Raw genomic sequence first — 17,480 nt, 5'->3', positions numbered from 1 at the left:
AAACGTTGTTTGATCCTGATTTCTCTGATCCTCCCCTTCTTCCAGGGTGCCCCTCTTATAGAGTGTATGTGATCAGCACAGGGCCAATCAGCACTGTTCAGAGAGAGGTCAGGGGTTCTGCATCCTCCTTGCGCAAAATGAAAGCTCCTCCTACAAGCTTTAAGTTACAAGACTGCTCTAAATGCTGATGAGAAAAAGTATTTAGCAGTTTATATTTACTAAAATAATTGCACTTCCATGTTCTGTGTGCTGCGGGAGACCAGATATAGTGAATGCAGGATCCAGGGTTTATCAACACTTTAAATTTTGAAGGACAACAAACTGGTCCTTTCTCTGCTGTCTGCTAAAGAAGAGGGCTGACTTTCCCTCTCATGTAACAACCTACTGGTCCTTCAGTGCACAGCATCAATGCAGAAGGAAACAGAACAATGTTCGGCCTAGAAAGTGAACACTTGAATATCACAGTACATTGGAATTTGGAGGTACTGGGGTGCTTGTGAGATAAAGGGAAACTGTAATATTTTTACATTTATATATGAAAGAGATTGGTTTAATGTAAAAAATATATGCAGTAATGCACTTTTTATCTTTGCCTCTTTGTGTAGTTTGCAAATATTTACAGTATGTACGTAATGTAGGTCATATTTGCTCATTACATATGTAGGCTCTTCTTTTGGATGTACCTTCCATATCCTCGTTTCTCAATCCAAATCTGCTAGACACGGTTTTCTGATAGACTCACAATAACCGGAAACACCTACAATACAGATTAGTGGCTCTGTGTATACTAGGCAATGCATTCAGCAACTCTGCTTAAAGCAGTATTAAACCCAATACCAAAAATGTATTATATTGCAGCTTACCAATCATTGTATCTGGTGGCTGCAGCAGTTTTCTTTGGCTTTTTCCCCGGTGTTTTCACCTGGTGATCTGACCAGTAACTCGCCTCCTGTATTAGTGAGACGCAACACTGGGGGAATGAGATAGGAGGCATATCAGACAGCACCATCATCAGTTTGGAGGGAGGGTAGTGTTATATGTATTAGCAAATTTTGGTACACTAACAAATGGTAGCCAATTCCAGCTAAATCTTTATAACCAGGTACAGCAAACAATTTATTTCCTTGATCATTTAATCACCCATGCCAGTGTTAAGTGGTTTGTCTCATCCAAGTAAACTGATACATTCTGCTAGAGAGCTTGTGCTTTTAAAAAATCTACAGACTTGCTGGCTGGTTCCCCAGATTAAAATAGAAGAAAGCCTAAAAAGGAAAACTAATACAGCCATCACACCTAAGAATTGGTAAGCTGCAGTATAATAAATGTTTGCTTTTGGGTTTAATACTGCTTTAATAACTGCTGAAATAAACAGAGTGACCATTTGCTTATGATTGATATAATTTAATTTAAAGCATTACTTTGGCAGGCAATATGCACTTATTGGTCTGTTACATTAAAGTAATGTATACTAGATTTGTTTTTCATGGAAATAAATTAGGGTTATAATTCATGTAGCAGTTCTGTACACTGGAGGGCAACGATCACAAATTGACACGTGTTTTTCCTGCTGCAGGCTGTACTCAGCTAATGTTTTTTTGGTTCAGCACTGTTAAAAATACTATAGATGTAAATTCTAACTGAATGTTTAGTTTGCAAGAACACAGTAATCCTGCATTCACACTTGAGTGCTTTGTAGCTTGAAGCTCACAACTCGAAGCTCCAAAAACGCTCAAATTTAAAAAAGCAATTGTTCTCTATGGTACCTGTTTGCAGGATCAGGTGTGAACAGGCACCATAGAGAACAATTGATTTTTTAAGTTTGAGCTTTTTTGAAGCTTGGAGCTTCCAGCTACAAAACGCTCAAGTGTGAATGCAGCTTTATAAACAATTACCATTGTTTGTTTTGTTTTTTTCACCTCTTTTCATACTTTCTTGCATCTTGGTGCTTCAGATCTCCTGCATGCTTTTGGCAGCCACTGCTCCAGGGATGACTCCATGGCATTTCATAGGGGGGTCATGCCGTTGACAACAGTGGACGATGCTTGCTTTAACCACTTGCCCTCCTGAGGATTTACCCCCCTTAATGACCAAGCCTCTTTTTGCTACTTGGCGCTGCACTAATTCAACTGATAATTGTGCGGTCATGCAATGCTGCACCCAAACGAAATTTACGTTGTTTTTTCACACAAATAGAGCTTTCTTTCGGTGGTATTTGATCACCTGTTCGCTTTTCATTTTTCACGCTATAAACAAAAAAAGACCAAAAACTTTTAAGAAAAACTATATTTTTTACTTTCAGCTATAAAAAATATATAGTAAACTCAAAGTTAGTTAAAAATTTAGGCCAAAATGTATTCTGCTACATGTTTTTGGTAAAAAAAATCCCAATAAGTGTATATTGATTGCTTTGTGTGAAAGTTATAACGTCTACAAACTATGGTATAGATACTGCAATTTACGCCATTTTTTTGTTACAGCGCTGCTGTAACGGACAATTGCGCGATCATGCATTATGGTACATAAATGAAATTTACATCCTTTTTTTCCCACAAATTGAGCTTTCTTTCGGTGGTATTTGATTGCCTGTGAGTTTTTTATTTTTTGCACTATAAAAAAAAGGCTGACAATTTTGAGGAAAAAAAACTATATTTTGGACTTTTTGCTATAAAACATGTCCAGTAAAAAAAATTTAAAAATCAAATTTAGTCATAAATTTTGGCCAAAATGCATTCTGCGACATGTCTTTACTAAAAATAAAAACCCCAATCCGTGTAAATTAATTGGTTTACGTGAAAGTTATAGCGTTTACAAATGGCGGGAAAGATAGTGGGATTTTAAAATTTTTTTTATACTAATAATGGCGGCGATCAGCGACTTATGGCGGGACTGTGGGATGGCGGCGGACATTCTAACACTGGGGGGGGAACTGACTTGGGGTCACTGACATCCCCAGTGACACCAATACAGTGATCAGTGCAAAAAATAAAACACTGACACTGTACTAATGGCACTGGGGAGGAAGGGGTTAACTTTATTATTCAGTGAAAGGGTTAACTGTGTGAGGGAAGTGTTTTACTAGGGGGTGGGGGGGGTGTACTGCATGGGGACAAGCTGATCAGGAGAGATAAACTCTTCTCTCCTGCTCAGTATGTCAGGAGCTGTCAGGGAACTGACAGAAAGCACAGCTACTGCAGCTGTGCTCTCTCTCAGTGATTGCTGCTAATCGCCAGGACACAGCCGGTAACGACTGGCAGTGACCCGGCGATTGACATCCGCGGCCGTGATCGACGGGAAAGGTAGGGCGGTGGAGCGCCTACCTGTTTTAAAACCACATGTTTTAAAACGTGGTTTTGCCCAGCCGTGCCACCCTGACGCTGTATTTCTACAGTGGCTGGGCAGCATGTGGTTAATGTGTTGTAAAGTGGCCACTTGCAGTCTTTACTGGAAGCCTGTGTGACAGGGTGACAATGTAGGAACACAATTCGATGACTACAGTCACCCTGCCTGAACAAGGACTTGTATGCCCAGATAACTAGATATTATTGTTTTCATGCTAACTCCAGATTTAAAAATATTGAAAATTAGTTTTGAAATTACATCAACATGTTAGAGCCTATGTGGGATTTTGGTGTTTAAACTTACATTTACAAAAATTGAAAGCAGTGTTGGGGAGGTTGGAGAAAAGATTCTCCTACTGCTGAGGACTGTTACGAAAGAAAAGAAAATGATAAAAATAAAATCTAAGATCTGAAATGTGGCTCGTCAGAAAATCATATTATAAAAAATTGCTCGGGTCAGAAGGATTCCTTTGTGGCTGCTAAAGGATATTCAGTAGTATTTAAAGAACAGACAAATATAAGTTCTTTTGTGATTTTTTTTTTGACAAAAAAAGTCTGCCTGGTTATGGACTTTGTACAGATCAAAGACTGTAATAGTGATGGCTATTGCCCACCTGGTTCGATTTAAATATTATTAATCAGTGTAGAACTCTTTACAATGTAGGTATTACACACTGACATTTACTTTCTTTTTATTTATGTAGGGGCTTCACATTGTAAATAATGGGTCCAGCAATACTGAGCCTTGGATTCTGCAGCTCTTGCCTTCGAGGGAGACTAAATGGACTGGCATGGCCCAAAAACTGGCAGCGGGTTACATGTCATGGAATAACTCGGACCATTTGTTCTGAGACGGGACAGTGGGAAAAAGCTTTTGGAGTGGAAACCCGAAAAAGGGTAGAAAGATTTTGGCATCACAGGATAAAGGACCAGTATACAAAAATCAGTGAAGTAGATGTAAGTATGTACAGTAAACTATAAATGCACTTTTGGGTATGTGACAGAAGTGTAAGTTGGACAGAACACACGCGGAGAGCATTTTGAGGGCACACGATGAGTATAGCAAGGTTCTGGCAAAACAAAAGTTAAGTCCGTACCACAGGGTGGGGCACAAGGATCCCCGAGTTCTGGTAGGCAACAAGGGGGTTAGTCTGTAGCACCGACGGGGCCCTCAACAGGGAGGCGGGCAAGGATTAGGTCCAGATTGGCACACAGCAGGGAGGCAGAGCTCTGGCGGGCAAGGATTAAGTCCGGGTTGGCACACAGCAGGGAGGTGGGCTCTGGCAGGCAATGGGGTAAGTCTGGCTTGGCACACAGCAGGGACACAGACTCTGGCAGACAATGGGTTAAGTCCGGCTTGGCACACAGCAGAAAGACAGGCCGTCTTCTCTCCCTGGCACTGGCATCTTTAGTGTGGGCACCCAACTGTGACAGCTTGCGGCTGCACGAGAAGCGCTGCGCTTTGTGAATGGCCCCGTAGTCTTCTGGGACCTGTCACGTGTCTCAGAAGACTATGGGGAGGGAGGGGGGAGGACAACTTCCGCTTCTGATCGCCTAGGCCAGTGGTCGGCAAGCCGCGGCTTGTGAGCCACATGCGGCTCTTTACAAACTTAAATGCGGCTCTTCTGTGTGCCGGGCGCCCACTCCCCTCCCTCCTCTCGGGCGGCCGCCCCCTCCCCTCCCTCCTCTCGGGCGGCCGCCCCCTCCCCTCCCTCCTCTCGGGCGGCCGCCCGCTCCCCTCCCTCCTCTCGGGCGGCCGCCCGCTCCCCTCCCTCCTCTCGGGTGGCTGCTCCCCTCCCTCCTCTCGGGCGGCCGCCCCAAAAGTCAGGACTCTGCAGCTGTCAGGATGTAGGCGGGGCAGCCAGGATGTAGGCGGGGCAGCGTGACGAACTCCTCTCCTCTCACAGTCCGCCCTGAAGACCAGAACGGCGCGGGAACACGGCGAGAGGAACGCGCGGAGCAAAGGTAAGTGAATTGACACAGGGGGGACTTACTATATGGGGGACTTACTATATGGGGGACTTACTATATGGGGGACTTACTATATGGGGGATGAATTACTATGGGGAATGAATTACTATGGGGGATGAATTACTATAGGGGGGATGAATTACTATATGGGGGATGAATTACTATGGGGGATGAATTACTATATGGGGGATGAATTACTATATGGGGGATGAATTACTATATGGGGGATGAATTACTATGGGGGATGAATTACTATATGGGGGATTAATTACTATATGGGGAATGAATTAATATGAGGAATGAATTACTATATGGGGGATGAATTACTATATGGGGGATGAATTACTATGGGGGATGAATTACTATGGGGGATGAATTACTATATGGGGGATGAATTACTATGGGGGATGAATTACTGTGGGGGATGAATTACTATGGGGGATGAATTACTATGGGGGATTAATTACTATATGGGGAATGAATTAATATGGGGAATGAATTACTATATGGGGGATGAATTAATATGGGGGATAAATTACTATAGGGGGGATGAATTACTATAGGGGGGATGAATTACTATATGGGGGATGAATAACTATATGGGGGATGAATTACTATGGGGGATGAATTACTATATGGGAGATGTATTTTCAGTTTTAAAAATGTGGCTCTCAAAATAAATTTCAATCGTGGTTTTGGCGAGATTTGGCTCAGTTGAAAAAAAAGGTTGCCCACCACTGGCCTAGGCGATCGCAGCGGAGGTGGGAGTGGGTACCTGTCAAATTCGGGTACCCACTCCCCAAAGATGCCAATCCTTAATGGGGAGTGGGGGCCAAAGTATTAAAGCGGAATTTCCCCTTTTGGGTGTAGCTCCATTTTAAATTTATTGCTGTGTACATTGATCACCCAGAGAGGATTGTTTTTTGTTTTTTTTTTTCTTCTCCAAAAGAGGAGTTACGAAGGACAAACAAGCTAGTATAAATGGACCACATGCTTGCAGCACTTCTGCTGAAAGATACGAAATCATATGCCTGATGTGGAGGGCTTGTACCAATTAATTTTACTAGATTTTGCTAGGTGAAAGGATTACATTTTTATTTTCCACTGTGAACATGTTTTGTAAAATAGGTGGTGAAATTTTTCTCTTGCTATTAATGCCAAACACTGCAGGCTTGTGCTATCTTTTTATAATGGAGCAGGCCAAGGTCTTTTCTTGCTGCGGTTTTACAACTAGCACTGAAAAATGTGAAGGCTATATTATATAGTGTGAAACTGTAACAGTACATGCTGTACTAACCTAGAGCTGTCTATGTTGTTTTTTTTTTTATATATATATATAGAAGACGAAACCAAAGTTTTATGTATTGTCCATGTTTCCATATCCCTCTGGAAAATTGCATATGGGGCACGTACGTGTTTACACACTAAGCGACACCGTTGCACGGTTCCAGAAGATGAGAGGCATGCAGGTAAGATCTAGCTATAACGATCATTGGCATCTACCTTTTAAACTGTTTAGAGAACATGTGTGTTATGTACTTCATATGCTGTTTGAAACTCCCTGTGTAAAGACTGTGATCTGCATACATGTAGGGGAGCATTTATCATTTCTGTACAGCAAGGCAATACTAAACAGTAGGAATGAGACAAACTGTCTCAACAACTTTACAGTTTGAATCATAAATAACCTCCATCAGCTACCCCAAAGTAGCACTGCAATAGAATAAAACCTGATTCTGACCATTGTTTGAAGAGGAAGTCCAACTACGTGTATGTATGGATCAGTTTTTAACAACCTTTCACATTCAGAACAGCTTTTGCATTTTTTGCACACATGCTTAAAAAATCATTTTAGGCCTGAAGATTGCATAAACCCCCAAAACATAATATATTTTCTGGAAGCAGACGGGCTCAGAGAATAAAATGGTGGTAGTTCCAATTTTTTATGTCACACATTATTACCACAAAGGTCTAGGAAACGTAAAATTTCAGTAAAAAATACACTAAAGTAAATGTTAGGGCACAGAAACACAGTAAATTACCCATTTTTAAAGTAAAATATAAAATATGAGATTGCACTGACCAAATAGATACCCAACATATCAAACGTTACATTTGTGTGTGCCCATGAAATGGTGACAAACTACAATACCCTATATTTTCCATAGGTGACACTTTAAAGAGTAACTTCACTTTCGTGGAGCGTAAAAAAAAACAAATTATAAAAAAAAATGATACAGTGTTTACAATTATGACACAAGACATATTGTAATTGAATGGTATTAAAAATGACCTTTCCTTTTCAATCTGCAGTGCTGTAATTTTATGTAAAATGCAATGCAGTATGGCTACCCGGAGGCATTCTGTACCCAGATGGTGTGCAGAGCACCTCCCCAGCAATGTCATTTCCTGCTTGTGTGATTGGCTTACCAATTTTCACAGAAGTCTGCACTAAGATACAAGTCAGATTTTAGGCATCTCCTGCAACAAAAGTATCCTTTTTGGTGAGATATTGCCAAAGGGAAATCCTGTCTAAGGGGATGCAGACCCTGCCAGTTTCCTCATTATAGCCCTGCAGGTGCACCAGCTGATTGAAAATTATGAAATCGATCCCATACAGATTTACTATGCACATGGACACAGACAAACAAACAGCTATATCTTGAGAATAACAGAGGGTAGGAATCTACAACAAACTTTGTTAAACTCCTTGCAAGGTGCATACAGTAAACCACCCAAAGGGGATTGGTTTTTTTTTTTTCAACAAAAGTGTAGTTACCCTTTAAAAGCCGCAGTTAGTAAAAAATAGGTTTAGAGGTTCAAATATAAATTACTGTATCACCCAATATATGGCCAAAAAGCATGCAGACCAAAAAAGAGATTTGTGAAAAGAGATTCACAAGAAAGTGGCTACATAATGGACAGAATGCGATACTCAGAAAAATTTCCAAAAATTATGCTTTATTACACATTAATGATTGACAATTGGGCAATCGCCCTGGTTTACCATCACCTCAGTATGAGACAATACACACAGACCTAAAACCATTAAAATCACACCAAGACCGGTCTGGATATAAATGTGCTGCAAAGGCTATGACAACCATAGTCTAAAGCATTTGCAGCACCGCACATTGGTTACACTCCCTGTAGGAGGTTATTGCAAAAAATTGTACCATAGGTACAGTCATGGCCGAAATTGTTGGCACCCTTGATATTTCTCCAGGAAATCATGTATTTCTCACGAAACGTATTGCATTAACACATGTTTTGCTATACACATGTTTATTCCCTTTGTGTGTATTGGGACAAAACAAAAAAAGGGAGGAAAGAAAGCAAATTCGACATAATGTCACACAAACCTCCAAAAATGGGCTGGACAAAAGTATTGGCACCCTTTCACAACTGCGGATAAATAAGAATGTTACAAGCATGTGATGCTCCTGTAAACTCACCTGGGGCAAGTAACAGGTGTGGGCAATATAGAAATCACACCTGAAAGCAGATAAAAAGGAGAGACGTTCACTTAACCTTTGCATTGTGTGTCTGTCTGTGCCACACTAAGCATGGACAACAGAAAGAGGAGACGAGAACTGTCTGAGGACCTGAGAACCAAAATTGTGGCAAAATATCAACAATCTCAAGGTTACAAGTCCATCTCCAGAGAACTAGATTTGCCTTTGTCCACAGTGCGCAACATTATCAAGAAGTTTGCAACCCATGGCACTGTAGCTAATCTCCCTGGTCGTGGACGGATGAGGAAAATTGATGAAAGATTGCAACGCAGAATAGTCCGGATGGTGGATAAGCAGCCCCAAACATGTTCCAAAGACATTCAAGCTGTCCTGCAGGCTCAGGGAGCATCAGTGTCAGCGCGAACTATCCGTCGACATTTAAATGAAATGAAACGCTATGGCAGGAGACCCAGGAGGACCCCACTGCTGACACAGAGACATAAAAAAGCAAGACTACAGTTTGCCAAAATGTACTTGAGTAAGCCAAAAGCCTTCTGGGAAAACGTCTTGTGGACAGATGAGACCAAGATAGAGCTTTTCGGTAAAGCACATCATTCTACTGTTTACCGAAAACGGAATGAGGCCTACAAAGAACAAAACACAGTACCTACGGTAAAATATGGTGGAGGTTCAATGATGTTTTGGGGTTGTTTTGCTGCCTCTGGCACTGGGTGCCTTGACTGTGTGCAAGGCATCATGAAATCTGAGGATTACCAAAGGATTTTGGGTCGCACTGTAGGGCCCAGTGTCAGAAAGCTGGGTTTGCGTCCAAGATCCTGGGTCTTCCAGCAGGACAATGACCCCAAACATACGTCAAAAAGCACTCAGAAATGGATGGCAAAGAAGCGCTGGAGAGTTCTGAAGTGGCCAGCAATGAGCCCAGATCTAAATCCCATTGAACACCTGTGGAGAGATCTTAAAATTGCTGTTGGGAAAAGGTGTCCTTCCAATAAGAGAGACCTGGAGCTGTTTGCAAAGGAAGAGTGGTCCAAAATTCCGGGTGAGAGGTGTCAGAAGCTTATTGATGGTTATAGGAAGCGACTGATTTCAGTTATGTTTTCCAAAGGGTGTGCAACCAAATATTAAGTTAAGGGTGCCAATACTTTTGTCCAGCCCATTTTTGGGGTTTTGTGTGACATTATGTCATATTTGCTTTTCTGCCTCTGTTTTATATTTGTTCCAATACATACAAAGGGAATAAACATGTGTATAGCAAAACATGTGTTAATGCAATACCTTTTTTGTGTGAAATACTTGATTTTCAGGAAAAATATCAAGGGTGCCAACAATTTCGGCCATGACTGTATATAATATCACATGCTATGCATATAAGCAAATACAGTTACCACGTGGAGAGAAGCATAACCCTAAGCCTATACAAGGCAATCTGGGTAAAAAATTTAATGAAAAAAAGGGGGGATAGACCCCAGTAATATAATTATGGATTCATGCAGTACAACCCTATAAAGGCACATGTGGTTGGGGCCCATCTATCTGTGGTAGACGCAAATAGTTGCAAAGATTCTTATAGATGAAAGAGTCCCTGTTGGTGTCTTGATGGAGAGATGAATGCAAATAGCAGAGGCCTGCTTTATATGGTTTCTTCACCACAACGTGTGGACTGCAAACCACTTTAATATTTGAAATAGAATGAGGCCCGATGGGTCTTCCGCCTGTTGCAATGTATGTTGTATGCCTTGCATCTAGATAAAGCATCATAATGTCCCCATTCTGCAATAAGACAAATGATATAAGAATAGTCACTCTGGGTACTCTCACTCTGATGTATATATAGTATAAGTAACAAGGAGCCTTCTTCGTTATTCCTGTAACAGTCCACTCACCACCTGTGCCATGGGTAGTAGAAAATAGAAATATCCTTCATAGGTACTGCCGTGTTGATCCAGGGAACTACCGCTTACATCAGCCGACATTTCGCGGGTTCCGACCTCTCCATGGCGCCTGTACAGCTTTTGCATGACTCATGGCATGTGAAAATGGCTGCCTCCTTGTAGGTCGGCGTGCAAATCACCAATGCGCATGACCGGAAGTGACGTATCTGATGTATAATTGTGCTCATGTGATTACTGCAGTCCCTCCTTTATGTCTATAGCTTGTGGTTGGGCTTCAGCAGTGCCCGCATGTTAGACCTTTGTGACATGTACTGCCACTGCAAGTGAACCCAGGCAGGGTGATAAAAACACCATCTGTAGTCCAAAACACCAGTGGGCGTGTCCATGACTGCCTAAGCTCACAGGAAGGGGTTGGATGATGTTGGGCATCATTCAGTTAGGAAACGGGGCAACAACTTATGAAGAACCAGGACACTGCAAACAGTATGTTTGTTCTAAAGTGGGTAGGTATTGCATTGAAAACATTAAAGCAGATGAACAAGGTTTAAAACATTGCCTTCCCTTAGCTCATAAACTTATTGCATACTGTTTACGCTTTATTCTTCTTTGGAGCTGTCCTTTGATCATACAGCTCCATCTCGCCTGTGCCAATAAGCAGCTTGATTCTAGGACTGATTTGCAGAGAGCCATTATACCACCCACCAACTTTCATTGCTCCCCTATTGTAGTTGTTCCCACCAGCCACAGCAGCTGCTCATTGACACAGGGTCGCCAGAGCTGTACAATCATGTGACTTTGCTGAAGATTATTGAAATAAAGGTATTTACACTAAATTAATTTTACAAACAGTATGCAGCATGTATACAAACGGGTGGGGGCAAAGTTTTAAATCTTGTTCATTTTATCCTTTCCTTCTACTTTAAGATATTACTCTATCAAGTTAATTGGTAAATAATTTCAGCTTTCCCTGATTTTTGTTTTCTGTATGTCTATGACCTGGAAGTATAGAAACCTTATACAGTACATGGTATGATACCCAGCGTTTTCACGGGGAGGTCAGCAATGGTAGTCCCATATTTCTCTAAAAACGGGTGCACTTTAGGAATTCACTTTTGCACAGAAAAACCACATTTAAAAATACTCAGTGAAAAAAAAAGAGCTCTCCTTACACCCCAATTTCTCACCCCTTTGCCTGGGCCTGGAGACGCTGAGGATCATAAATCTCATGGAAATGCACTCCAGCTATTCAGCAATTGTAATGCATTTTTCAAATGTATAGTAGTGTCCTGTGTGGAGGGCTTTGTGTCCTGTCAGTGGCTTTTTGGTGCTTCTTTTTTGGCTCCCAGCAGCCAGTTGTCAGTTCTCTGCTTTCCAAAGGGCTTAATCAGATTTGATAAGCGTTCCTAGTTTGGGGCTCTCAGGAGAACCTAAAGCGTCTTCCCTCCCTCTGCCCTGAGTTCTGTCCTGTAAGTTTGTATTTTCCAACAGTCTTCTCTAATTTTACATATACTGTATATTATGTATGGTCCGTTGGTGACTTAAGTAGCTGCACTTGAGCCCTCTATATCTAGGAAATTGACCTCCACTGCTCAAAAGGACAGTGCAAATTGTATTTTTTGTGGAAAATTTGAACCTAAGGATGTTTGCAGTAATTGTTGGACAATGCATCAGAAACATAGGATATTTAGGGCATATTCACACCAGATGCGGTGGGACTGTGTTGGGTGGCGACTCCAGTGAAATCCCAGGGCTTTACAAGGCAAAATGCCTTATCTCTAGTGTGCCCTTTACACACCACTGCGTTGTGGTGTGCCTCACACTATACAGCCTGGCAATTGAACTTAAGCTATTACTAAACCCAGGACCCTGCATTCACTATATCTGGTCTCCCACAGTACACAGAACATGGAAGTGCAATTATTTTAGTAAATATAAACTGCTAAATACCTTTTCTCATCAGCAGTTAGAGCAGTCTGGTGACTTCTATCAGTGTCCAGTAGAGCACTGGTTACAGGTTGTAGGAGGAGTTTTCATTCTCCTGTAGGAGGATGCAGAACCACTGACCTCTGTCTGGAGAGTGCTGATTGGTCCTGTGCTGATCACTTGCACTCTCTTAAGTAAAAAAAAACCTCTCTAGCAATGTACCCCAAACTGAGCATGTGCAGCTTGTCCCAAGCCTCTGTTCTATCAGGAGATATTTAGGAGACACTGGAAGAAGGGGAGGATCAGAGAAAACAGGATCAAACATCCTTTTTGAGTGGAGGATTAACCCCTTAGGTTCCACAGTGAGTATAACAAGCATGCTTTACTGCATATACAGAATGATTTTCTGTTGTGGGTTTAGTAACACTTTAATGAAACGTGTCTGTGACATTTCTGTAAACTTGAAAGTGAGAAGTAGGATGCACCAAGATCAGTGCATCAGAACTGTGGTGATCCTGCCAGACCGCACTGCATACCAGCTGCTGTGTTGTAAAGCAGCAGCTGGTGTGAATTAGCCCTTATTTATTTTACTTTTGTGCAGCTACAGGAAAATACTTCTTCTAAATATTTGCTTTACTTAAACATCATCCTAGGTGCATGCTCTGTATTTTTTTTTTTGTTCAGCACACAGAAAACGAATTAAAGCTACAAGTCTGCTTGTACTGGACAAGACAAAGCAGGTTAGGAACCCCAGGAATGATATCAGCTTTAATTTGCATGGGAAATAATAGGGCTTTTCAGTTTAACATTCCTGATTAATTTTCCATTTTTTGATGCTTACCTTTGTGCTATGTAAAACAGCTGGATTTGGATTTGAAAAAAAAATGACTGTTCTTATTGAATGTTTTACTAAATACAAATATTCAAATAATTAGTGTGTGGGCATGGAGGAACAATTCTTATGGCGTCTTAAGGATCTAACAAAAGACAATTTACATTGCTCAATGAAAACCTGAAACTCTCATACTGAGGACCATGGCAAACAGAGTCCAGTAAAATATTTCCACTTTCATTTGAAAATATTGCAATTTTTTTAAGGAAACCAATGAAGGGGGATTATAAAAAACAAATCTAATCTAAACAGTTCTAATGACAGAACCTATTACATCTCCAAAACACATCTTGTGTCTTTGGGAAGATTGCTGATGTACAAATAGGACAAACTGTAAACAAGATAACCAGAATAATGCCTTGAGTTCATTAGACGTTAGTTAAAATAATGTGTTTTTCCACCCTCCCTACTGACACATAAAGCACAAAAAGGAAAGCACATTTTGGATTCTTGGAAGCAGATTTCCAGTCCACCTCATCTGTGGAATTCTGAGGAGTTGCCAGAATAAGAAAAATATACCTGAATCTGCTGTTACGTGACCACCAGTAGAGCGTCCAGTGGGACCATTGAAATGAAGTGATCTTCACTGCTTAGCCAACCGATCTTTTGTTTGCCGCTTGTTGTGATGTTATACTTGAAGACTGTGTCCCTGTATGGACTCCTGTAAGGAACCTATTGATAGCCTCCATATGAGCAGTATGTTCATAACCAGGAAGTGGCACTACAGAATAGACCTTCCCACACTGCAGACAGAAAGAAGGAAAACCTGGAATTTGGCCTGTCATGTGACTGAAGTCTTGGTTAAGTAATTGGAGCCAAATATATTTTGTCTACCTGAGTTGTAATTGAGCCCTTTTTTAAATGAGTCAAATAAGCTCACCTATTTTTTCACTTCTATTTCCTGTCCTTTATATTATCAGCTCTTCACCAGCAAGACCAGCCATATGACCTGAGAATCAACTTTATACTCTTATACAGGTGAAACTCGAAAAATTAGAATATCGTGCAAAAGTTCATTTATTTCAGTAATGCAACTTAAAAGGTAAAACTAATATATGAGATAGACTCATTACATGCAAAGCAAGATAGTTCAAGCCGTGATTTGTCATAATTGTGATGATTCTGGCTTACAGCTCATAAAAACCTCAAATCCACAATCTCAGAAAATTAGAATATTACATGCAATCAATAAAACAAGGATTGTACATAGAACAATATTGGACCTCTGAAAAGTATAAGCATGCATACAGTGGGGAACAGAAGTATTTGAACACCCTGCGATTTTGCAAGTTCTCCCACTTAGAAATTATGGAGGGGTCTGAAATTCACATTGTAGGTGCATTCCCACTCTGAGAGACAGAATTAAAAAAAATAATCAGGAAATCACATTTGTAGGATTTTTTAAAGAATTTATTTGTCTTGCACTGCTGAACATAAGTATTTGAACACGTAAGAAACAGCAAGAATTCTGTCTCTCAAAGACCTGTTACTGTGCCTTTAAAAGTCCACCTCTACTCCACTCATTAATCTAACTTAGTAGCACCTGTCTGAGCTCTTTAAAGATACCTGTCCACCCCACAGTCAGTCAGATGCCAACTACTACCGTGGGCAAGACCAAAGAGCTGTCAAAAGACACGAGAGACAAAATTGTGGACCTCCACAAGGCTGGAAAGGGCTACGGGGCAATTGCCAAGCAGCTTGGTAAAAATAGATCAACTGTTGGAGCAATTGTTAGAAAATGGAAGAGGCTAAAGATGACTGTCAGTCTCCTTCGGACTGGGGCTCCATGCAAGATCTCACCTCGCTTTGATACAGCTTTTTGGGAACATCTAACTTCTTTTGCAATTACCTTTTGAGGCTTTCCCTCCTTATGGAGGGTGTCAATGATGGTTTTCTGCACAACTGTAAGGTCAGCAGTCTTTCCCATGATTGTGATTCCTACTGAACCAGACTGAGAGACCATTTAAAGGCTCAGGAACCCTTTGCAGGTGTTATGGCTTAATTAGCTGATTAGAGTGGGACACTTTGAGCCTAGAATATTGCACCTTTTCACAATATTTTAATTTTCTGAGATTGTGCATTTGGGGTTTTCATGAGCTGTAAGCCATAATCATCACAATTATGACAAATCACGGCTTGAACTATCTTGCTTTGCATGTAATGAGTCTATCTCATATGTTAGTTTCACTTTTTAAGTTGCATTACTGAAATAAATGAACTTTTGCACGATATTCTAATTTTTCGAGTTTCACCTGTACTTATCACAGCAGATTACAAAATAGTTTCATGAATAGATTAATGAACGTTTTTTTACATTTGTTGTTTTTTAGTTTCCTCAACTGCTCTTAGCACTCTACTTTTAAATAGTTTACCCAAAAGTTAATATGTAAGTCATAGGTCAACTTTGGTGGTTTTTTCTTTCACCTTAAAAGCTGGTCACACAAGTATTGTTCTGGATGTACAGTACAATCTCCTTTAGATCTCCCAACAACTATAAAGTATGAGTACCCAACTGAACAAATATATATATCAAATGGATTACTTTGGTAGGACCTCACAATAGATTGATTTAGTAGTTCTAAACAAGAGTGTACAGTGACTGTATAATCAGATTGTACCATGTTTGACCAGCTTTAGATACTCTAGCAAAGAAATTACCTAGCACAGTTCCTGGCTTTGCTTCCCTTTATAGCAGAGTCTCTTTCCTCTAGCTTTATGCTTTAATGGATTATGTGCCAATGCAGCTACCTCATCTAAGGTAGGGTAAGCTGCAATATATTCTATTTTTGTTCTTGGATTTAAACTCATTTTTAAAAATGTAAGGTCTGGTGAGTTGACTTGAGTACCTGGGTCCAAAGATTGTCCCGCTGTAGCCTGTGAGAGATATAAAAAAACCATTGGGTTATGCAAGCCGTTAGAATCAACCAGAAATTGGTGGGTAGACTTCTAAATTAATTAAAAACAAGAATGCCTGTGCCATAAATAGGGGTATATGACCTACCAATATCTGTTCATACCACTGTAGTACACTTTCTTTCAACATGTTTTCATAATTTGTAGAGGATGGAAGCTTGTTAATTTTACTTTTACATAAAACTATGTGAACTTATCTGTACATTTTGGTTATGTTGTCCAATTTTATAGTAAATGTCAGTCATATTTGATGGGGATTAAGGAGCTCAGAGACTCTACTGTGACCTTTTAAGCTGATTTGGTGAAGAGGGATTTAACAAAACAGAAATAGCTTAATTTTGTTATTTTTTTTCGAAGAGCCAGCAAAAATTAAGAAATTGCTTCATTACATAATCTTTGCTGGCATGGTCAGCAAGGTAAAGGATTTGCAGTTCATTTGTTATAGCATAAAACTAACAAGCCAGGAATTAATAGTTCTCAGATGGTTTCTGGTAATGCTTTCAGTCAAATGCAAACAGTCTTGAGCATTTGGGATTATAGAATAGAAAATAGAAGCTAAAATAGCTAGTGTTCAGATACAATGAGATAAAACGATGTCAGCTCTTCCAGATAAATTTAGCCTGAAGCACTGTAAACTTCCTGATTGTGGTAGTTTTGTTATCTTTGTTAGAGCTATCAAACTGCCTGCTGCAATAGATTTATTTTATGATATTTGCATCTCTGGAAATCACCCTCAGCATGGAGTCGGTTTTGCAGGCGATTGCACATTGAATGTATATGTAAATTTTGCTAATACAAAATGTATTCAAGAATTGTATATATGTATTTTGTGTGTGTATGTACAGTATATGTATGTATGTATGTATGTCTCTGTCTGCGCCCCTCTCTCTCTCTCTCTCTCTCTGTATGTGTGTGTGTGTATATATATATATATATATATATATATATATATATATATATATATATATATATATATATATATATATACAGGCAGGTATATGGAGCATTTAGAAAGTATTCAGAACCCCTTCACTTTTTTCAGCTTCATTATGTTGCAGCCAAACAAACTACAATT

At 40.3% G+C, this 17,480-nt stretch overlaps 1 protein-coding gene across 1 annotated transcript in view; it reads left to right on the top strand.

Moving 5' to 3' along the window:
- Positions 1-17,480, top strand: part of LARS2 (leucyl-tRNA synthetase 2, mitochondrial) — a 269,656-nt gene that overhangs the window by 25,214 nt on the left and 226,962 nt on the right. Inside the window, exons 2-3 of the mRNA XM_089687406.1 lie at positions 4,043-4,295; positions 6,650-6,778. Coding sequence (XP_089543532.1) covers positions 4,062-4,295; positions 6,650-6,778 — 363 coding nt within the window. The 5' untranslated portion in view covers positions 4,043-4,061. The remainder of the gene's footprint in view (positions 1-4,042; positions 4,296-6,649; positions 6,779-17,480) is intronic.

This window comes from Staurois parvus, unplaced genomic scaffold, assembly GCF_062004578.1.
Source record: "Staurois parvus isolate SC_StPar_1 unplaced genomic scaffold, SC_StPar_1.0 ptg000020l, whole genome shotgun sequence".
NCBI lineage: Eukaryota > Metazoa > Chordata > Amphibia > Anura > Ranidae > Staurois > Staurois parvus.
Note: the sequence above shows the minus strand (reverse complement) of the source record. Positions and strands in the feature narration are given on the sequence as shown.